Source organism: Dipodomys merriami, unplaced genomic scaffold (genome assembly GCF_024711535.1).
Source record: "Dipodomys merriami isolate MVZ:Mamm:240054 unplaced genomic scaffold, mDipMer1.0.p SCAF_36, whole genome shotgun sequence".
NCBI classification, from domain to species: Eukaryota; Metazoa; Chordata; class Mammalia; order Rodentia; family Heteromyidae; genus Dipodomys; species Dipodomys merriami.
Window position 1 is genome coordinate 188,786 of NW_027205159.1, and position 23,402 is coordinate 212,187.

The following is a 23,402-nucleotide window of genomic DNA, read 5'->3' on the forward strand; positions in this document are numbered from 1 at the left end:
ATTATGAACATTGCTTTTTTTTTTAAAGGTTTTCTTCCTCTATATTTTAGTTGCTGCTATAGTTAGAATCACTATTGCTATTCACTAAACTGGCTGATTGACCACATTCCATGAAATTCTCTCAATGGGAATTATTAGGTCTATTTTGGGTTTTGACCTCAGGGCCTTATATTCTCATTTGACTTTTTTGCTTAAGCCTGAAGCCCTACCACTTGAGTTACAGCTCTACTTCTGGCTTAAAGAAGAGATGAGTTTAATTAGATATAAGGGTTAATTAGAGTTAAATAATAATAACTAATTAGAGGTAAAAGTTTCATGCTTTTCTGCCCTAGCTGGCTTTGAACTGTGATCTTCAGATCCTGAGTTGTTAGGCATGAACCACAAGTGCCTGGCTAGGTTATTGGGCCTATAAAGAAAATAAAAGCTGTAGACACAAATCTTGTGATCGATGAAGCTCCAGCATAGTTTACCAACAATTAAACAGTATCACTTGACATGGAGTTTGGCTGTATTATAAAAACACTGAAAGAGGGCCAGTAAGTGTTACAAAGCTCACAGGGTGCAGCATCTTATATGGTGAGTCAGTCACTTAGAGTGATAGAAGAGAATAAAATGGCTATTCTTGTCAGGATACCTGAAATTCCCAGGTGCTCTTTGCTGTTTCCTCATGAGTGTATGGTGTTACTTACAGTTGCCTTATATGCCTTGAGATGTATATGCCTTAAGATTCACAAATGAACTGGGTGCTGGTGGCCTATGACTATAATCCCAGCTACTCAGGAGGCTGAGGTCTTAGGATCATGACTTGAAGCCAGCCCAGGCAGGAAGGCCCATGAGACTCTTATATCCAATTAAGTATTAAAGCAGTTGGAAGTAGGGCTGGGAAGGTGGCTCAGTGGTAGAGCGCTTGTCTTGCCTGCATGAGGCCCTGGGTTTGATTCCTCAGCACCACATAAGCAGGAAAAGCTGGAAGTGGCGCGGTGGCTCATGTGGTAGAGTGCTAGCCTTGAGCTGAAGAGCTGAGGGACAGCGCCCAGGCCCAGAGTTCAGGCCCCACGACCGAACAAAAAAAAAAAAAGAAGTTGGAAGTAGAGCTGTAGCCCAAGTGTCAGAGCACTAGCCTTGAGATTGCTGTGTGCAGTACACAGCTCCTCAGTGTCTTCTTGGGCATTCCCGACACTGAGAATATGTGGGTGCTGTAATCCTGCAAGTGGTTTGAAAGTAGACAGGTTTCTCCTTCCCAAAAGGATAAAAAGCTGGTCATGACCTTGAATCAAGAAAACATGAAGCTGGGCACCAGTGGCTCACATCTGTAATTTTAACTACTCAGGAGGATGAGATCTGAGAATGGAGTTTCAAAGCTAGCCTGGGCAGAACAATCCTCAAGATTCCATCTCCATTTCACTAACAAAATGGAGGCATGACTCAAGAGGTAGAGTGTCATCTAAAAAGCTGTAGCTAGGATCATAGGCTTGAGCCATCACACCCAGCAGCAAGTAAGCATGCAGAGAGAGAGAGAGAGAGAGAGAGAGAGAGAGAGAGAGAGAGAGAGAGAGAGAGAGAGAGGAGGGAGAGAGGGAGGGAGGGAGGGAGGGAGGGAGAAGGAATGTGTGAGGTCCAGAGTTCATTTCCAGAACTGCATTGTAAAAACCAACCAATAAAACAAATAAAAGTAACCAAGAAGAGGTGGAGATGTGGCTCAAGTGTCAGAGCACCAACCTTACATGAAAAACCTAAGCAAAAGCATGAGGCCTTCCGTTTAAATCTGAGAATCAGTGCATACGTGTGTGTGTGTGTGTGTGTGTGTGTGTGTGTGTGTGTATGTGTGTGTGTGCGCGTGCAAGCGCGCACGTGTAACACATCCCAAGAAAAGGAAAAAAAGAAAGAAAACATGAGCCATCATATCCTCAGCCAAACAAAGTCCAAAGTCTGAGGATGTAGCCCTTGGATTGAAGTAGAGCACATAATTAAGCATGCATGGCATCCTGGATTCATTGCCTAGCACCAAACAAGTAAATAAGTAAATGTCTGTGATCATAGCTCAAAATCTCCACAGGTTGCTGCAAGCCACTTCCATTAACAACTTGACTTCTTCATTTATTAAAGACATCAGGTATTTCTTGTGTTTAGCCAAAAAGGCTGAGACAACCTTGGCCCATCTGAGCATCCTCCAAACACAGACCCACAGTGTGTGTGAGGGTAGAGTGTGTGATAGCATTTTCCTTCTCCAAATGAGAAGGCAACATATTTTCAAAGTGATCAAAGCTATGCCTTACTGGCATCATTCTTTTTCTTTTTTTTAGTATTGGGATTTGAACTCAGGGCTTTGTACTTGCTAGTCAGACACTCTGAACCTGAGCCATGCCCCTTAACCCTTTTTTGTTGTTTTAATTATTGTTCATACAGGCTTGTATGTTTGCCTGGACCAGCCTAGACCAAGATTCTTCCACCTATGGTCTCCTGGGTAACTGGCACTGCAGGTGTATATTACTTTATATGAGATGAAGTCTAGCTAACTTTTTGCCCAGGCTGGCTTCTAACCTTGAACTTCCTGATCTCTACCTCTTGCATAGCTAGGATTACAGGCTTGAGCCACTGCACCTAATAACATCATTCATTTATTCATTCTTTCTTTTTTTGTATTGGTCCTAGTGGGGCTTGAACTCTGGGTCTTACACTCTTGCTCTGTTTTGTTTTGTTTTGTTTTGCTCATGGCTGATGCTCTCCACTTGAGCCACACCTCTACCTCTGGCTTTTTGGTAGTTGATTGTAGATAAGAGTCTCATGGACTTTCTTGCCTGGGCTGGCTTCAAACCATGATCCTCAAATCTCAGCCTCCTGAATAGCTAAAATTATGGGAGTGAGCTGTCAGCATCTGGCTGAAAAGTCTCCCCCTCTCCCACCTTTTGCCAGTACTGGTGCTTGGACTCTGGGCCTGGGCACTATCCCTGAGCTGCTTTTGCTCAAGCTTAGTGCTCTACCACTTGAGCCATACATAGCACCACTTCCAGCCTTGTCTATGATTAATTGACAATAAGAGTCTCACAGATTTCCTGCCCAGGCTTGCTTCAAATCAAGATCCTAAGATCTCAACCTCCTGAGTAGCTAAGATTACAGGTGTGAACCACTGGCACCCGGTGAAAAATTTTCTTTTAAAACCCCAAAATGTTCCAGGTACAGCACAAACAGGTAATCCTAGCTACTCAGGAGCTAAAGTTCCCCATGAGTAGGCTATCTGTATGATGGCCTCCTTTCAAAATACAACACAAGGGCAGGGGGTCTTTTCGTGCCATGGTGGGTGATTAGCATGTTCCAGGCCCTTAGTCCAATCCTCAGCACCCCTAAAAATATACCAAGAGACTATTGAGTTACAGAGAACATAGCAGACTTCTTTAATATTGGTTTTACTTTCTGCGGTTTTTATTATTATGGTCAGCAGTAATATTAAATATTACTGCTGAAAATATTAAATATAGAATTCCAGAAATAAACAATTTGTGACTTTTAAATTTACATATTGTTGTGCACGGCTGGATGAAATTCGGTGACATCTTGCTCCGTTCTGCCTCGGATGTGATCATCCCTCTGTCTAGTGTACCTACATTATATATGTCACCTACAAGTAAGTCACACACAGTAGCCATTTTGGGTGTCAGGTCATTAGTCATGGTATCTTAGGGCATATGTAGCCCTTATTCTTCTAAGAATAGTACCAAAGCACCAGTGAGCTGGCAATTCAAGTAGGCCAAAGCAAGACAGGAAGTACTTCCTTTAAGTGAAAAGCTGAAAGTTCCTGTCAATAAGGAAAGAATCATATGATAAGGTTGTATGGTCTATGGTTAAAAAGAAATTCAATTTTTTTTACATAAATATGTATACATATTTATATATTTAATGTTTCGGACAGATCTGGAGTTTTAACTCAAGCATGCTGCTTACCACTTGAGCCATGCCTCTAGTCTACATTATTATTACTTGATACTGGGATTGAACCCTGAGCTTTGAGTATGTCAAGCATGTACTCTACAACACTCAGCTCCAGAGGGATTTTGGGTGTGTGTACGTGCATGCACATGTGCAGGCAAGCATGTGTATGCAAGCCTGTACACAGGCCTGGGTGCTGTCCCTTAGCTTTTTAGCTTGATTGGCAATCTATCACTTAAGCCACAGCTCCACTTTGGGCTTTTTATTGCTGTTAATTGGAGACAAGAATCTGGTGGCTCATGCCTGTTATCCTAGCTACTCAGTAGGCTGAGATCTGAGGATCACAGTTCAAAGCCAGAATGAGCAGGAAAGGCCATGAGACTCTTATCTCCAAAGAACAACTCAGAAAACCAGAAGTGGCGCTGTGGCTCAAGCAGTAGAGCGCTCACCTTGAGCTGATTTGCTGAGGGACAGTGCCCAGGCCCAGAGTTCAAGCCCCATGACCGACAGAAAGAAAAAAAAGAATAAAAAGAGTCTTATGGATTTACCTGCCTGGGATAGCTTTAAACAATGATCCTTAGATCTCAGTTTTCTGAATAGCTAGGATCACAGGTGTGAGCCATGGTGCCTGGTCCCAGAGTGATTTTTTTTCTGCATAATTGTGAAGAAGTAAAAAGAAACTAGTGCTAGGCCTTTAATTTTTTTTCCCTTTTTTCTAGTACTGAGATTTTAATTCAAGGCCTTGAGCTCACTCAGCTTGCTTACTTGGGTGGCACTCTACCACTTGCACAATGGCTCCAGCCTGGCTTTTTGATGGTTACTTTGGAAATGGAATCTAGCAGACTTTTCTTCCCAGGCTGGCCTTGAACCTCAGCTCTTTAGTCTTAGCCTTCTGAGTAGGATTACAGGGATGAGTGTGGGTGCCTGTGATAAAGCAAAACTGTAACACCTGGATCAGGTTCTTTGTCTCTGTGGTCTCAAAGAATGAGTCTACAGACACAGAGGGAGAAGTAAAATGACAAAGACTTATTGAAGGAAACGGTAAGTTGAACTCCTGCTAGACATGAGGGGTCCCAAGGGAGGGCACCACCTGGGGTGAATTGTATAGAGGCTAATAAGGTGTCTCCAGGAGAGGGCTTTATAACTTTGGACAGCCTAAGGTCCATATGAGTTCTCCGATCCAATCAGAGGCTCCACATAGCCTGCAGGAGCTCTCTCATAGGACTTTTAGCCCCACTGGCTGGAGGTCTGTTCCAGCACACACCTCCTCTGGGGTCTCTGGGGTCTCCTCAGTCTGTTGTTCTTGGGCAAGTCTTCCAGGGGTGATGGGCTATGACTTGATGCCCAGGGGCCTGCTTGGGCAATTGCTCAAAGCCATGGTAATATAATGTTTAGGGGGGTCTGCATATGAGACTGCTCAAGACCATGGCAAGGAATACAAAACCTCTACGGAAGCGTCCTTTGTCCTCATTACCTCATCAAGCTCCTTTTCTGCTCTCACTAGTTTTGCTACTCTACAGCAAAATCTAAAACTTAGGCCCTTGATAACTGATAGGTACTTAGTTAAGATGAAAAAAAGCCATTATATTTATGTACATATAAGGTAAGCAAGCTGAATATGGTGGTACACACTTGTAATCCTAGCATTTGGGAGGCTGAGGCAAGAGGATTGAGTTTGAAGTCAGCTTGAGCTACATGTGCAACATCCTGTTTCATAAAACCAAACCAAGCTGGTGCTGGTGGGTCATGCCTTTATAATCCTAGCTACTCAGGAGGCTGAGGTCTGTGGATTGCTTGTCCCAGGCAGGAAAGTCTGTAAGACTCTTATCTCCAATTAACCATGAAAAAAGTCAGTTGTGGAGCTGTGGTAGAGAGCTAGCTTTGAGCAAAAAAAAAGCCCAGAGACAGTGTGCAGGCCCTGAGTTCAAGTCCCAAGACTGTCACTAAAACCACCCCCAAACTCAAAGCCCAAAACACATCCAAATGAAACCAAGATATTAACATACTCAGTACTCTCCAGAGTTTCAGGCACTGGGAGAAGGGTTGATTTTATAATATAACCCTCACAGATAAGTGGGTTGACCCTACATACACTTCCAGTAAAAGAATCACCACCAAGGTTTATTTTCTCCACAGGTTCAGATCATAAGCATTCATCAAGTTCAAATAATCTAGATGACAATTTGGAGAAAATATTTGGTAAGTTTCTTTCTTCTGTGAAATCTTATTTGAAAAGTCAACTCCTTGTGGTTTGTTTCCTGCTGCTTTGAGGGGAAGGCAAGCACTTTGCCTTGTGGCTAATATTAGTTTCTGCAAAACTGAGAAATAAGCAACACATGAAAGACAAATATTGGGAGAATACCCTGCTTCACAAAAGGGGCTGGGGTAGGATTACCATCTGCATTGTGTCAGAACCCACTTCAGACCAGCTGCAAAACACCTGCCTGAACAATTCTGCTCATCAGAGATGGAGATGCCCCAAGATTGAACTTTCAAGAATGCCAGTCCAAACCAAGGAAGAGAGTCACCTGAATAGTTGCTAAAGGAGCCATTTCACTCTGCCCACAGTAATCAGGTTCAGAGGTACAAGATGCAAACTTTGCATCAGTTACTTATTTTTAAGCAATTTGGGTTTGAACTTAGAACCTCATGAATTATAGGCAAACATTCTATCAACTGAGCTATATCCTAGCTCTGCATCCATTAATGTGTGTGTGTGTGTGTGTGTGTGTGTGTGTGTGTGTGTGTGACTGTGTGTGTGTGTGACTGTGTGACTGTGTGCTGGTCCTGGGTCTTAAAGTCAGGGCCTGGGCACTGTCTTTTAGCTTTTTCACACAATGCTGGTGCTTTACCAATAGCTTTGTTTGAAAAATATGTATAATACTATATATTATGTATTTTGTTTGGTGCCTGTCTTGTGGTTTGAACTCAGGGCTTCTTGCTATCCTTAAGCTTTTGTGCTCAAGGCTAGTGCTCTACCACTTGCGCCACAGCTTCACTTCAGCTTTTTGTAAATAGGAGTCTCAGGGACTTTCTTGCCCAGGCTGTCTTTGAACTGTGAATCTCGGATCTCTGCCTTCTGAGTAGCTGGGATTATAGGTGTTAGTCACTTGTGCCCAGCTATATCAATTAATTTTTAAAGTCTTCTGGGTCTCAAGTCTCAAGGTTGGGACTTACTGATCCAATCTCTCATTTAAGATTTGAGAAAAAAATGAAGGGCCAGGATGTTAGCTTTAGCAGAGATCTTAGGCTGAAAACAAGTTAGAACTGTAGCTGTATACTGAGGAAGCTGTTCAAATTCCAGTAAAATTACTCTAGTGCTTGTGATACAGGTCTAGAGTAGATATTATGTCCACTTTTTGTCTGAGAGTTTCCTAGTGGCCAGACATGGTGGTTGACACCTGCAATCCCAGGTACCTGAGAGGAAGAGATTGGGGGGTTCTCAGTTTGAGGTTACCCTGGGCAAAAGGTTATCAAGGCCCTATCTTAGCCATCTTAAATACAACAGGTTTTGTGTACCTGTGATCTTAGCTATTAAGGAGACATTGGTAGGAGGCAAGCTCTGGGTACAAATTTGAGACCCTACCTAAAAAATAATGAATGAAAAACTAGGAGAGAGCAATAAATGAACTCTTTACTTGACCTATGTAATGGTAACTCTGCTGTACATCACCTTTATAATAGCAATAAAAATAAAAAATAATAAAAGCGAGAGGCTGAGGGTGTAACCTAAATGGTAGAGCATCTGCCTAGCAGGAATGAGGCCTTGAGTTTACACTGCAGTACCACCAGAAAGGAAGAAAGGAAAGAAGAGAGGAAGGAAGACAGGCAGAAAGAAAGAAAGGAAGAAAGAAAGAAAGAAAGAAAGAAAGAAAGAAAGAAAGAAAGAAAGAAAGAAAAGGAGAAAAGGAAGGAAGGAAGAAAAGGAAAGGAAGGAAAACAAAAGAGAAGAAGGGGGAATGGAGAGAAAGAAAGAAGAGAAAGAGGGAAGAAGGGAAGGAGAAACAAACAAGACAAAATCTCTGCTAACAGCATAGTGCCTGACTTGCCTGCTTTTATTACCCAACACCTGAAAGACCCCTGTTCCAGGAGCTGTCTGTGGCAGGAGCTCTGGGTTTGGTCCTCTTCCCCATGTGCTATCAAACTGGCCTCTGTCCACCTGCACTGACATCCTGATAGATGACTGACTGGCAGATGACATGGCTGAATGAATGCATAGACACAGCCAGCTCCTGTAGCCTACCAGAACTGCCCTCCAGTGTTACCATCTAGGAATCTGAGGATGGTCTTCTCCAGTGTGTGCACCCAGGCCCATGTGAGCAAGGGGAGTGAGGGCCTTGGAGGCAAGCATGTGTCTTGGAGTTGAGAGGATGCTATCCTTCTTAAGCCGTGCCTGTGCCATGCCACTGTTGGCCTTGGCACTTGTGAGCCCCTTATGACTTTCCAGCTTCTCTCTTGCAGCAGTATTTCCAGGGACACATAGGTCAAGGCTTTTATCTAGGGGATATGGTGAGGAGCACCTGGTCACTGTGGTAGTTCATTCTTAGCATCTGCTGCAAGCTTTTTCTACTCAAAACATGGATCCCCTTGGAAATGAGTGTGTGGAATTTGCGATGATTGTTTTCTGTGTGGGTAGCAGGTTATATTGGCTAGGTTTATTTCACAGAAGGTATCCCTGTCATTAAGTGAATGCATCTCCATTGTTGAGCTACGGGGGAGTATATTCCAAAATTTAAAAAATTAGTGAATGTTTTTATAACAAAGTACATTCTGATCTTACAGAACCAGTTGACGCTCTCTGAGGACAGTGTTTGAGTTTGTTGGGGTCTAGGCAGTACTGCAATGGTCAGGGCAATGGTCAGGGCCAGGTCCCGGCTTGCTCTGGGTCCTTCTCTTAATGGCTTGGGATGGGTACCACATACTGTTGCCAGTCAGCTACTGGTTCTCTATGGCTGCTTCAAGGACTTTCCTGATGTACAAGCATTGCTGATTTAGTATCCTTGAAAGGCTAGTTCTGTTAGGCCCTGGGAACCTATGCCCACAATGCTTGCTACTCAGGAGGTTGAGATCTGAGGATCAAGGTTAGAAGCCAGCTGGGGAGAAAAGTCTGTGAAATTCTTTTTTTTTTTTTTTTTTTTTTTTTGTCGGTCGTGGGGCTTGAACTCTGGGCCTGGGCGCTGTCCCTCAGCTCTTCAGCTCAAGGCGAGCGCTCTACCACTTGAACTACAGCGCCACTTCCGGTTTTCTGGTGGTTTATTGGAGATAGGAGTCTCACGGTCTCTCCTGCCCGGGCTGGCTTTGAACCGCGATCCTCAGATCTCAGCCTCCTGAGTAGCTAGGATTACAGGCGTGAGCCACCAGCGCCCGGCAAGTCTGTGAAATTCTTATGTGCAACTAAACACCAAAAAACTGGAAGTGGAGCTATGGCTTGAGTGGTAGAGCACCAGCCTTGAGTGAAAAAGCTAAAGGGCAGCATTCAGACCCTGACTCCAAGTCCAGGACAAGGAGAGCAGGGGGGAAGGGGGAGGGAGAAGAGAGAGAAGATGGGGCAGGGAGAGTAGTTTCAGGTATGTTTCTGTCACTAGCTGACCTGCCAAAGCTGCAGAGGCTGAGTTCTAAGTGTCAGTCGGAATTGATAGAAACACGCAGCATCTGTGGGCAGAGAGGACTTGGAATAGTAGATTCTATGATCAACTGGATCCACATCTTCCTTGAAGTCTATTCAGATAAAGGCCTATGTTCTGGCTGTCTCAGTGCAGCTGTTTCTCTTTTTGTCCCCTCTGCCTGGCCCTGTCTTTGCTGTTCTTTGTGGCTGTGTCAGTGTGTCTGGTCACACACTGACAGGGTGTCTGCCTGGCACATGTGTCGGGGTGATCTGGGATGCATATCAGCCACCAGGTCTCCTTCCTCAGAGCCCCTCAGCACCTCACCCAGCTTCCATGCAGAGAATGGGCTGAGAAAAGAGTGTGCTGTGCAAATGATACCCACTGTCACTCCACTCCATCTACTAGGGCATTATGATCTTTAGGAACTGGAGCTTGGTTCTCTATAGAGTGGCCAAGATAATCTCAATGAAGGGAATCCCCATGTTCCCTTAGTCACCATGCCGGGCAACAATGCACTTGTATGCAGTTACTGGAAAATCTGACTTGCAGTGGCTTAAACAATGAGCACTTTGTTTTTAGTCCTCAGCAAACATGCCACAGAAGGCAACTGAACCTTTGGTGCAATTTGGGATGGCTTCTCTGAAATCATCAAGGCCTTTCCAGATGCTTGTATCTATTAGTCACAAGATGGCTTCTCTAGCTCCAGAAAATATAACTGCTCTCAATGCAAAAAGAGAAGAAATAGGGAAACACAGTACTCTATTTTTCTGTCCAGAGGAACAACACTCTTCCTGGGTCTCAGGGGTCTACTGAGGACTTCTGTGTTTGTGTGGCCCTCCCCTAATTGCCAGAGAGAGAGAGTGGGAAAGGAAGTATCTTCATGTGGACTTGGCTTTCAAGGCCACATGGGTGAGAAAAACTTGGGATAGAACTGCTCAGAGGCTGTGGTGGATGCTCTATTTTTCTGTTCTATGTTAGTGACATCTTTGCCTTGTATGTCTATCTTCTTTCATATACACATATCCACTGGTGCAGGGTTCCAGTAAGTAGAGAACTAGCAAGGTTAACTAGCTAATCTGGGGATTATTGTTATAAGAAAGATGGTGATGAGACATTTTGCCTTCAGCATGAGAGTCACACTGGCACTGTATTAAATGTTTTATAGAGATCATTATACTTAATTTCCACAAAAGTCCTCTGAGCTAAATAATAGCCTCCTCATCCTAATAGTGAGGAAGCCAAAGATCAAAGAGGTGAAGTCACTTGTTAAAGATCATGTTCCTGCAAGCAACAAAGTCAAAATTTGGGTCTAGGCCATTCTACCGAAAAAAACAGGCCTCTCCTAAGAGAAGCAATAAGATCTTATAGGAACAAATAATATGCATCTTGTAGAAACAAGAAAAAGGAGCTAGGCTCTGGTGGCTGATGCCTATAATCCTAAGTACCCAAGAGGCTGAGATCTGGGGATTGACATTAGAACCCAGAACAGGAAAGCCTGTGAGACTCTTTATCCTCCAGTTAACCAACAAAAAACCAGAAGTGGAGGTATGGCTCAAGTAGTAGAGTGCCAGCCTTCTGTGAAAAATCTAAGGCGCAGCACTGAGGCCCTAAGTTCAAGCACTGGTACTAGCACCACACACACACACACACACACACACACACACACACACACACACACACACACACACACACACACACACACACACACACACACACACACACACACACACACCCCACAAATAAAAATAACAATGAAAAAAAGGTTTGTTCATATGTAAGGACAGCTTGAGATAGTCTCAGGGGTGAGTCAGAATGCCATCAGGAAGAAGCAGAAAAAATATGGCACTAGATAACATGAAATTTGGCATTGATTTTCTCGTGGTACATCTCTGCTGGATAAAGTTACCTGCATAGACTGTCTAATGCAATCACAATTTTCAGTAATGGATTAGGCATTTAGAAATTTCCTTTGCGAAGACAGGGCATCTTAGAGCACAGCATTTCATTCTCATGGAGTTACCACACTTACTAACATATTCACAGAGTGCTTTAGGTTCTTAGAGGGTAAAGTATACCAGTCCTGTGGTTGCTGGTATTGACATGCCTTTGTTTGCTTCACTTGAGATGAGATTCTACTGCAGGTGTTTCCCAGTGATCCATATGACACATCAAAGTATGAAGCCAAAACAGCAGGCAGACTGATTACAAGGAGAGACACGAATGAAGGCAAGTATGTGCTGTTAGTCCTGGAAGGGTCCATATTTCATAGGCCCATGCATTGTATTAAGTGTGTGATGGTTATCATTTTATCATCCTGAAATTCAGCTAGTGGTGGAGCAATACCAGAATGACATGTGGAGCAAGGAACCATCTGAAATCCTTTTAATAAATTTCCATTAACTCTGGAGTCATGTGACTATCCCTGTATTTTGGGGTGATCCCTGATGTGTAGGGTCAGGTAGGTCCTGCCATTTTGGATGCTGATTAGAGAACCAGGCACCTGATTTGGAAGTGGCTCGTCATTTCTTATAACACAAACTTTATGCTGAGGAAAAACTTTTCCCCTCCTCAGTTCTTTATAGTCCACTGCCTGTGAGGGTAGCAGTCCCTGGCCTGGGAAAGCAGAATCTCCCCACATTCCTCCTCATCACCCTCACCCTCACTTCAGCCTTTGTAAACTATTTGGCCAAGGCAACAGAGCTGATTTCTCCTTCAACACTCATATTCAAATACCAAAGCTAGAGGATGCAAACTCACTAACTAAAACAACCTTACCTCCCATTTCTATTAGCCCCAAATGATATAAATAGCAGAGAAGCTGTTTAAATTATAAAGAAATTTGGAACATAGGGTATTACTTATCAGGATAAACCAGATGTGCTGTATTACAATTACAAGACCATCGGCAGAGCCATTTTATAACTAACCAGCTTGTCAATGCATTTCAGAAGCTATTTGTTGAAGACAAAGAAATGTATTTGGCTGCATAATCTTGCTAGCTTGCTCTGTGCTGTGTGTTATTATGTTCCTTTGGATAACACAATATGGAACTCATTTTTTAGCTAAGTGCTCCCAGAATTAAGAGGATCTATTCCAAATGATTTGCCAGTGTCTTGTTAATAGAAAACGGTGCCTTTGTCATTTATTTGATCAAAGCACTTGCATTTGATGTCATTTGGCATACTCTGTACAGACCCTTCTACCAGTTTTCTTGTAGAGTTAACAGTGCCATGTGCACAAATTATTCAGTGGCTATGCATGTGGCGGTAGGAAACCACATGAACATGAGCTTTGTGTTGGAAATGAGATGCTTACAGACCCTTCTTGGATGCTCTGTGACAATCAGAATAGGTGGCTTCAGGCCAACTGCATGATGCTCCACTTAACATTCCTTGCAGAAGAATAGGCCTTAAAAAGAACACAAGATGCAGATTCTTCACAAGATTTCATTCCAACTAAGGTTTATTTCCCTCCCATAGGTCACTTCCAGACGAACAGCTTAAACAATTCTGACTTTGCATCAAGTGCAGTTAAGCGAGAGGAACATTTGGCTAAAATATTTGGTAAGTCACCTCCTACCGTGAAACCTGAAGAGTCACCTGCTTGTCCTTCATTGTCTCCCAAGTCATCTGTTCCTGTTGCCTTGAGGGGGGAGATAAACGCCTTGCTTCAGGGCTAAAATCAGATCCTGTAAATTCTGAGAAATTAGGTGAAATGGAGGAAGATAAACATATTGAGGAGCATGGCCCTGCTCCTCAAAGGGAGTAGCAGTAGCAGAAGCAGCTAGCAGCAATAGAAGCAGCAGCATGCTGGGCCATCATCTAGGAATTCCCTGGGGGACAATTAAAATGAGATGTCCCATCCTGCCCACAGCAATCAGATCCTGTGGTGCATAGGGGAGACTTTTGCACCAATAATTTTTAAAGCTCTCTGGGGATTCTTAGCTGTGCTTCATTGATGGAATCCCAAACTCTCAGTTAGTACTTGAGAAAAGCAAAGGTCCAGATGGAAGATGGTGGGGTAGGGACACTCCAGGTCTCTGTCTCTTTACCAAAACAACAGTTGAACTGGCATCCACTATGGTAAACCATTATTCTGGAACATTGAAGAACTGGTGAAATACTGGCAGTGCCCAAGGAGAGCTGAATGAAAAGCCGAGTATATTCCTGGTGAACTTCAGCATGTTATGTAGAAGTTACTATTTTCTACCCTCAAGCCCTGAAGCAGGCAACTTTGTTGGATAGAAGTCCATATCTCCTTTCCTTTGTTGAGGGAATTAAAAAAGATTCCCTACCTCCTCTTTGGAAATAGAACTAACAATTGAACTACTTTTGTATGTATGTGTGTGTCTTGGTACTGGGGCTTGAACTCAAAGCCTGTGTTCTCCCTTGATTTTTTTCCACTTAAGGCTGGCACTCTACTACTTGAGCCATGCCCCTACTCCTGGTCTTGGTGATTTTTCTGCCCTAGTAGGCTTTCAAACCTCAATTCTTAGATCTTAGGCTCCTGAGTAGCTAGGATTACAGGTGTGAGTCACAAGCATCTGACATCTAAAAAAGCTATTTTTGTTGTTGTTGGTTGTGGGGCCTGAACTCTGGGCGTGGGCTCTTCAGTTCAAGGCTAGCACTCTACCACTTGAGCCACAGCGCCACTTCCAGCTTTTTCTGCTTATGTGGTGCTAAGGAATCGAACCCAGGGCCTCATGCATGTAAGGTAAGCGCTCTACCACTGAGCCACCTTCCCAGCCCCTAACAAGCTATCTTTAAGAACAAAGAAAAGACTGTGTGGCCATATCTAAGCAGCACTCACTGTGGCTGGGGCAGTGGCCAGGTAAACTACAGATGGCTGATTTTTAAAAATAGGATTGCCTGTCTACAACAAAAGCAATTTTAACCAATTTCATGCTTACATTGTGCACAAAACTTTGAATTGATGCCTCTGTGTCTACCTGTCCACTTGGGAATACCCAACCAAGTAAATCATCGTGAGAAAAACACTCTCCTGCACTACTTACATCAGCCATGGGACAAAAAGAATGCAGCCAAGAAGAGACTAGGAACAAATGGATGGGGAGGGGGGAGAGTTCAGTGCAACAGCCCAGACATGGATGAGGAGGACACACCTCTCTCCACAGGGGTCTCCTGTGCCAGCTACTCCATCACCCACCTGCCTACCTTCCCTGTGTAAGCACCCCTCTCACCCCCATTGGCTCCTACACCCTGTAGTCCACTCTATGTCTAACCTCACAGGAGCTAATGTATTTATTTTCCTTGAGTTTTCATTTATACTGTAATATGTATCAAGTGTTGGTTAAAGAGGATGTCAGACCCCAAGAGTGTGATGCAGTAGATTGTGTGTGTGTGTGTGTGTGTGTGTGTGTGTGTGTGTGTGTGTGTGTGTGTGTGTGTGTGTGTGTGTATGCCAGTTTTGGAGCTTGAACTCAGGGCTTGGGTATTGTCCTTTAGCTCTTTTCACTTGGCACTGGTGCTCTACCACTTGAGCCACAGCTCTAGTTCTGGCCGTTTTGCTGTTTAATTGGAGATAAGAGTTTCATGGACTTTCCTGCCTGGGCTGGCTTTGAACTATGCTTCTCAGATCTTAGCTTCCTGAGTAGCTTGGACTATAGTCATGCACCACTGATACCCGGCCCTTCCTCATTCACTTTAAGAAGCCAGTATTTTCCTGATACTAAGCAGACAAACACTACAAGAAAACAACAAATGCATAACTTTAGTAAATAGATATCCAACCATCTACAACAAAATATTAGCACACTAGACCTTTTGGGATTTATTCTTGGAATAAACATACAAAAGTCTGTACGTGCAGTATACTATATTTAAAGAATGAAGAAAAACCCTATATGATTATCTTAACTGATACAAAAGAAAGCCTGTGATTAAATTAATTTTTTTTTTGCCAGTTCTGGGGCTTAAACTTTGGGCCTAGGCTCTGTCCCTGAGCTTCTTTTGCTCAAGACTAGTGTTCTACCACTTGAGTCACAACACCACTTCCAGCTTTTTCTGAATAGTTTATTGGAGATAAGAGTCTTATTGACTTTCTTGCCCAGTCTGGCTTCAAACTGCAATCCTCAGATCTCAGCCTTCTGAGTAGTTAGGATTACAGGTGTGAGCCACCAGTGCCTGGCCTTACATCTCTTCATATCCTTCGTGGGTTTTTTTTGGTTTGTTTTTTGTTTTTTGCCAGTCCTGGGGCTTGAATTCAGGGTTTGGGCACTGTCCCTGAGCTTCTTTTGCTCAAGGCTAGCACTCTACCACTTGAGCCACAGTGTCACTTCTAGTTTTTTTCTGTGTATATGGTACGGAGGAATCAAAACCCAGGGCTTCATGCATGCTAGGAAACACTCTAACACTAAGCCACATTCTCAGCCCCAGAATACCCTTCTTACAGGTTTTTAATCATGACACTCAGGATTGAAAAGAATACTTACTTATTCATGGACTGCTAGATACCTAGCAAAATATACCAGTCTTGTGTTGCTGGCATTAACATGTCTTTGTTTGTTTCATTGAGATGAGATTCTACTGCAGGTGTTTCCCAAAGATCCACACCACATGGTACACAATGAAGCCAGAACAACAGGCAGACTGATTACAAAGAAAGACATGAATGAAGGCAAGTACATATTGTTGACAGAGGAATTGCCCATATTTCTTAGGCTGCATATTAAGTTTACCATGCTATCATTTTAGCATTCTGGAAGCCAGCTGGTGGTGGAGCAATACCAGAAGGACATGTGGAGGAAAGAATTGTCTAGCATCCTTTTTATAACCTTCCATTAGCTATAGGGTTAGATGATTGTAGGGTCAGGTGTATTTGGGGGTGATCCCCTGTGTGTAGAGTTAGGTGAGCTGGGCTGATCAGGGGACAGGCACCTGATTTGCAAGTGGAGCTCATATTCCTGGGTCACGTGAACCCTGAAGTAGCAGAATAATTTTTTTCCCCATGCAATATGTTTTATATTTCCATGGGCATGAAGTAGTTTGAGAGACCCATGAATCATTTATACCGTCATCCTTGAAAAGACAATAAGAACAATAGTGACTTGCCCTGGGAACACCCACAGAAATGACAACAATGGAGAAAAAAGCAACTTCATACCATCAAGAAAGAGGAACATTAGCTGAGCACAGGTGGCTCAAGCCTGCAGTTTTAGCTACCCAGGAGGCTAGGATATGAGGATTATAGTTTGAACCTGGCCTGGGGAAGGAAAGTTTGTGAGACTCTCTTTTTTTTTTTTTTTGTCGGTCGTGGGGCTTGAACTCTGGGCCTGGGCGCTGTCCCTCAGCTCTTCAGCTCAAGGCGAGCGCTCTACCACTTGAGCTACAGCGCCACTTCCGGTTTTCTGGTGGTTTATTGGAGATAGGAGTCTCATGGTCTCTCCTGCCTGGGCTGGCTTTGAACCTCGATCCTCAGATCTCAGCCTCCTGAGTAGCTAGGATTACAGGCATGAGGCACCAGTGAGTTTGTGAGACTCTTATCTCCAATTAAAAAAAAAAAAAAGATAAAAGTGGAACTGTGGCTCAAGTGGTAGAGGGCTAATCTTGAGCCCCTAAAAGCTCAGGGATAGTACCCAGGCCCTGAATTCAAGCCCCAGGACTAACACAAAACAAAACAAAAATACTCCAAAATAAGAAACAATATTGAGAAAATTAAGATATCCAGATGGTAACAGGTGATTATGATGAAATTATGTAATAGCAAGCTACTAAGAGTGAGAAACAGTCCTTGGTGGCAGCCCATTGGTATGCTGCACACAGATATGCATTCCCATGTCTTGATACATCTGCCCAAGCTCTGCTGCAATCAGCAGTCATGTGCAATCTCATCATTATATTCAAAACTCATATTTCCACATTTAAGTGGGATTCTATGTTAGCATTTAAACTTAGCTACAAGCTCATGCCTGTACTCCTAGCTACTCAGGAACCTGTGGTCTGAGGATTGTAGTTTGGAGCCAGTCCAAGCAGAAAAGTCCGTTGAGACTCTTATCTCTAATGAACCACCAAAAAGATGAAAGTGGTAGCATTTAAGAAAAAAAGCTCAGCCCTGATCAGGTTCAAGCCCTAGGAGCAGAAAAAAAAAATTAAAAAATGAAAGAAAGAGAATGAAAAAGAAACAGAATATAAAATGTAGGGGTCAAGATGCTTGTATCTATGTACTGACAAAAATCTTTCTCTTTTTCATGCATTTTATCAAAGAAATCAGTGTTGCCCAGAAGTCTCCAGAACCAGAATCTTTTCTTGACCCAATGGACAAAACGCAGAATGGTAAACACAAGCGGATAAAATTAGGATTGGGGTCAATTCATAATAGTTACTATTTTCCTCTTTCAAGTTCAGAACTAAGTTTGCAGCTGTGCCCATGGCGCCTCTGGCTGGTGGAGTCGCTCTCCTGTAGAGGATGCTTCGCCTGGCACTGCGGGTGCTTCACCTCACATTAGGGAGCATGTCAAATCCCTGGTCAGGTTGAGGGAACTGTGATACCCTGTGAAAATCGGCTTCTGTAAAGTGAGCAGACCTATGTCTGGCCTTGGCAGGCAGGTTCATGACAGGGAAAGAAACTGGCCCAGCAAGGGAATGCTGTTCCACGCAGTTACCAGATCCCTTTTCCCCGAGTGTGGGGGGTTGGGCTTGTGAGGGGCTGAACACATTCCTGAGGCGCCACCCAGAGGGATGCTGGTGGAATTGCAGCCTTCTGAGTTAGGGAAGGCTTATCTTACTTGACCTGATTTTGGTGAATGACAGAATGAGAAACTATCCCAGGAAGTATTTCTTCTTTTGTAAATTGTCATTGTTTGAGGGGGAAAAGACAGGTTCTTCCTAGGTACAAGTGTAGGCACAGGCACTGGGGTTCTCTGATCTGATTGTGCATCAGCTAGCATTAGTTCTGTAAGTGGAGCCTAGGAAGCTGCTGTGGATTTTTGTTGTTGTTGTTTTGTTTTGTTTTTGTCAGTTGTGGGTCTGGGCGCTGTCCCTCAGCTCTTCAGCTCAAGACGAGTGCTCTACCACTTGAGCCACAGCACCACTTCTGGTTTTCTGGTGGTTAATTGGAGATTAGAGGCCCACGGCCTTTCCTGCCTAGGCTGGTTTTGAGCTGTGATCCTCAGATCTCAGCCTCCTTAGTAGCTAGGATTACAGGCATGAGCCACTGGCCCAGCTAAGGCACTAATTTTTACACCGTCCCTGGGTGAGTCCTGAAGTCAGCCCGTGACTAGTTTCTGGCATTTGGAAACATTGACTTGGATGATTTTCAGGGATGAATTTATAACAGAATCCTTAACATGACAATTGTGGGAACTGGAGGCGTAGCTCAAGTGGTAAAGCGCCAGCTGTTAGTGAAAAAACTGAGCAAACCTTGAGTTCAGATCCCAGTACCTGCCCCCCCAATCCATAGTTACATAAAATGACTATTGTGTGCTCTGCCTAGTGTTTTGTAATAGGAAGGCAACTGATTTCTGTACCTTAATTTTGTATCCTCATCTTACTTGATTCTAAGCTTCTGATTATGTCAGTGATGTTTTTTTCTTTTCATTATTATGCCTCTCACTGACTAACTCATGTCTAACTACATTGCTAATATCTCCGACGAACTTGAGTAGTAGTGGAGATAGTTGCATGCTGTCTGTATATCCCCCGTTTTGCTTTTTTATTTATCCATTGATGTATCAGTTTTGTTGCCTTTTCATTTTGTCATGGTGAATATGTTGATATATAAATACTGCTTTTTGTTCTGTGTGTGTGTGTGTGTGTGTGTGTATGTATGTATGTGTGTGAGAGCGAGGTGGGGGGGTATGTATGTAAGTACCAGCAGTAGGACTTGAACTCCGGGCTTGGGTGCTGTCTTTTAGCTTTTCACTCAAGGCATCAAGGCAGCACTCTACCACTTGAGCCACAGCTCCACTTCAGGCTTTTGTTGGTTAATTGAAGATAAGAATCTCATGAACTTTTCTGTTTGAGCTGGCTTTGAATGGATATTCTCAGCTATCCTGAGAAGTACCTTCCTAGCTGCTTTCAGTTCTTTTGTGCACATATATATTGGATATATTTGTATATATACATATATATATTCTATTTTTACGTTTTTCGACAGCTGCCATATGTTTCTATATTGGTTCAACACTTTACAGTTTCACCAGTAATAGAACAATTTTCCAATTTCTCCACATTCGTGCCAACATGTGTTATTTTCTGTTACTATTTATTTATTTATTATATTTTTGTTGGTTGTGGGCATTGAACTCAGGGCCTAAGCACTGTCCCTTAGCCCTTTAGCTCAAGGCTAGCACTCTACCAGCTCCACTCCCCATTTTCTGGTGGTTAATTGGAGATAAGAGTCTCATGGACTTTGCTTTCCTAGGCTGGCTTTGAACCATGATTCTCAGATCTCAGCCTCCTGAGTAGCTAGGATTACAGGTGTGAGCCATCAGTGCCTGGCTTAGTTTTTTAAAATGGTGGTCATATTCATGTGTATGAGGTGTTATCTGATTGTAGTTTGCTTTGCTGTTTTTTTTTGTTATTGTTTTTTGGTCAGTCATGGGGCTCGAACTCAGGGCCTGGGTGCTGTTCCTGAGCTCTTTTATGTTCTAGGCCAGAACTCTACAACTTGAGCCACAGTGCCACTTCTGGTTTTCTAGTGTTTAATTGGAGATAAGAGTCTCACAAACTTTCCTGCCTGGGCTAGCTCAGAACCATGATCCTCAGATCTCAGCCTCCTGAGCAGTTAGGATTATATGCATGAGCCATTGGCATCCTGATCCTTTTTCTTTTTCTTTCTTTCTTTTTTTTTTTTTTTTTTGGTTGATCGTGGGGCTTGAACTCTGGGCCTGGGTGCTGTCCCTCAGCTCTTCAACTCAAGGCCAGTACTCTACTGCTTGAGCCACAGTGCCACTTCTGGTTTTCCAGTGGTTTATTGGAGTTAAGAGTCTCACGGACTTTCCTGCCTGGTGATCCTCAGATCCAACCTCCTGAGTAGCTAGGATTACAGGCATGAACCACCGGCGCCCGGCTTAATACAATTTTTAATAATTAGTGATCTGGAGTTTTTTTTTGTTGGTCATGGGGCTTGAACTCTGGGCTTGGGCACTGTCCCTCAGGTCTTCAGCTCAAGACTAGTGCTCTACCACTTGAGTCATGGCACCACTTCCTCTACCTTTTTGGATATAGTATATACTTCATAGAATTTCAGGTAAGTTGCATATATTCCTGGATGTATCCAGAGATCCCAGATTAATGTTCTATTCTTCCAAATTTTGCAGGAGACATCAATGAAAAAAAAGATGCTTTGGCGGAACATCAGAACTATAGTAAGTGACTCTGAGAACAGAAATCTTTTTATTTCTATTCCAACACTTTTTTTTTTTGTCTGTCGTGGGGCTTGAACTCTGGACCTGGGCACTGTCCCTCAGTTCTGCAGCTCAGGCTAGCGCTCTACCACTTGAGTCACAGCGCCACTTCCGGCTTTTTCGCTTATGTGGTGCTGAGGAATTGAACCCAAGGCCTCATGCATGCAAGGCAAGCACTCTACTACTTAGCCACCTTCCCAGCTCCTGGAGTATTTTTTTAGCTGTATTTCCCCCCCTGTTTTAATGGAAGGCCCATTTTATTTTATTTATTGTGAAAATACTGTACAGAGGGGTTACAATTAAATGGGCAAGATAATGAGTACATTTCTTATCAAGCATTGTAGCCTCCTAACTATTTTTTGTACTTATTGTACATTTCTGTATTTCCTTTTGAAAAAAAAAAGTCTCTTCAAGTCTTTTGATCATTATTGTATTTTTATTTTTATTTTTTTTGTCGGTCGTGGGGCCAGAACTCTGGGCCTGGGCGCTGTCCCTCAGCTCTTCAGCTCAAGGCTAGCACTCTACCACTTGAGCCACAGCACCACTTCTGGCTTTTTCTGCTTATGTGGTGCTGAGGAATCGAACCCAGGGCCTCATGCATGCAAGGCAAGCGCTCTACCACTGAGCCACCTTCACAGCTCCTGTATTGATTTTTGTTGTTATTGAGTTTTAGAAATCTATTATTTTCCATGTCAAAAATTGGATTTGGAAACATTTTCTCCCTCTATTTTTTAATCTGTTGATGTCGTTTTTCATTCACAAAAAAGTTTCAATTTTTCTTTATAAAAAAAAACAAATTGCATCTCACAGTTTAAGCTTGCCTTGAACTCTTTTTATTATATATATACATACATATATATATATATATATACAGTATATATGTATATATTTTATTTTATTTATTTTTTGGGTCCAGTCATGGGGCCTGAACTCTGGGCCTGGGTGCTGTCCCTCAGCTCTTCAGCTCAAGGCTAGTGCTCTACCACTTGAGCCACAGCACCACTTCCGGCTTTTTTCTTTTTGCTTATGTGGTGCTGAGGAATTGAACCCAGGGCCTCAGGCATGCAAGGCAAGCGCTCTACCACTGAGCCACCTTCCCAGCCCCTGTCCCTGAGTTTTTGTGCTCAAGGCTACCACTCTCCCAAGTGAGCCGTAGCCCCAATTCCAATAAGACTCTCATGGACTTTCCTGCCCAGGCTAGCTTTGAACTATGATCCTCAGATCTCAGCCTCTTGAGTAGCTAGCCAGGCAGGAACCACTGATGCTGGGTTATGGCCTTGAACTCTTGACCCTCCTTTGCCTCTGCTTCCTGGAATTACAGACTTGAATCTACACCCCAAGAAAAAGTTTACAAAAATTTACATTTTTATTAAGTTTAGTGTGCCTATTTTTTATTTTACTGTCTGTGCGTTTGCTATCATATCTAAGAAATCATTGCCAAATGGAATGTCACCAAGTCTTTGCCCTGTTTTTTTTCTAACAGTTTTATAGTTTTAGGTCTTATATATAGGTTCTTGGTATGTATGTATATATGTATTTATTATAGTACTTTGGATCATACCCAGGGCCTCCTACATGCTGGGTGAGCACTCTACCACTTAGCTTTGATGGCTTCTGAAATCATAGCTGTATATAGTGTTAGATCAAGGTCTACCTTCAATTCATTTGCATGTTGCTATCCCATTTCCTAGAATCCTTTGTTGTTCCATTTGGACTTATGGTAGTCTAAATGGTTCCTGCAGGTGTCAGGTGTTGTGTGCCCAGGAGTGTTTATATAGTACCAGCATACCTCATCCCCTAAAGAATGTCCCTTAGACCCTGCATAATACAATCTCATTGCTAATTGTATAAGTCTAATTAATAATATAGTTGGAGTGACAGTGCTTGCTATTTAGTTTGAATTTTTGTTTCGTAAAACTATCTATTTGATTACTTTTGAATAAATTTACTTCCCAACTTCTATTATGCCTCCAGGGAAAACCAAGACAAAACTTTCTTTTAACTCTAGTACTTATTTACAATCTCCCTCATTTTTTCCCCCCAGTGGTTTGAACTAAGGGTTTGTGCATGCTATACTTAGCTACATCCTACCTCTTCCTTTTATAAAAATGAACAGAATTTTCTAATTAAAGCCTTTTTTTCTCATTTCCTGAGCTGTCTGCTTCCCCTTTCATATTTACTAGTATCATTGTAGTCTACACATTGAAATGTCCAGGGGGCAAATCATAACACAATCTGATACAGTCACAGTTTGGTTCCCAGGGATGGGTAGTGACATAAAAAGGTTTTAATAAAACATTAGAAGTGAGTAAGTATGTGAATGAATGGTATGCTTCTCTATAACAGTGATGATCACTATTATGGTAATAACACTGACATACAGAACACTTATTGTTTTCCAGATGTTGGAGTTTTCAACTACATTATCTCATTTAATTCACACAGAAGTCCTATGTAGTTTTTCTTCTGTGTCTCTATTTTCTATGTGGAAACAGGTTAAGAAACCT

General features: G+C 42.9%; 1 protein-coding gene across 5 annotated transcripts in view; it reads left to right on the plus strand.

Annotated features, from left to right (window-relative positions):
* CUNH2orf92 (chromosome unknown C2orf92 homolog) overlaps positions 1-23,402 on the plus strand; it is a 35,625-nt gene that overhangs the window by 2,913 nt on the left and 9,310 nt on the right. For 2 of the 5 annotated variants that reach the window (XM_069988467.1, XM_069988468.1), the window contains exons 2-7: positions 6,061-6,123; positions 11,655-11,756; positions 13,010-13,093; positions 16,065-16,166; positions 17,753-17,821; positions 20,809-20,856. In XM_069988467.1, the coding sequence (XP_069844568.1) occupies positions 6,061-6,123; positions 11,655-11,756; positions 13,010-13,093; positions 16,065-16,166; positions 17,753-17,821; positions 20,809-20,856 (468 nt within the window). Of the gene's footprint in view, positions 1-6,060; positions 6,124-11,654; positions 11,761-13,009; positions 13,094-16,064; positions 16,167-17,752; positions 17,822-20,808; positions 20,857-23,402 lie in introns of those variants that run through there. The other 3 variants (XM_069988469.1, XM_069988470.1, XM_069988472.1) reach the window with 2 other exon arrangements.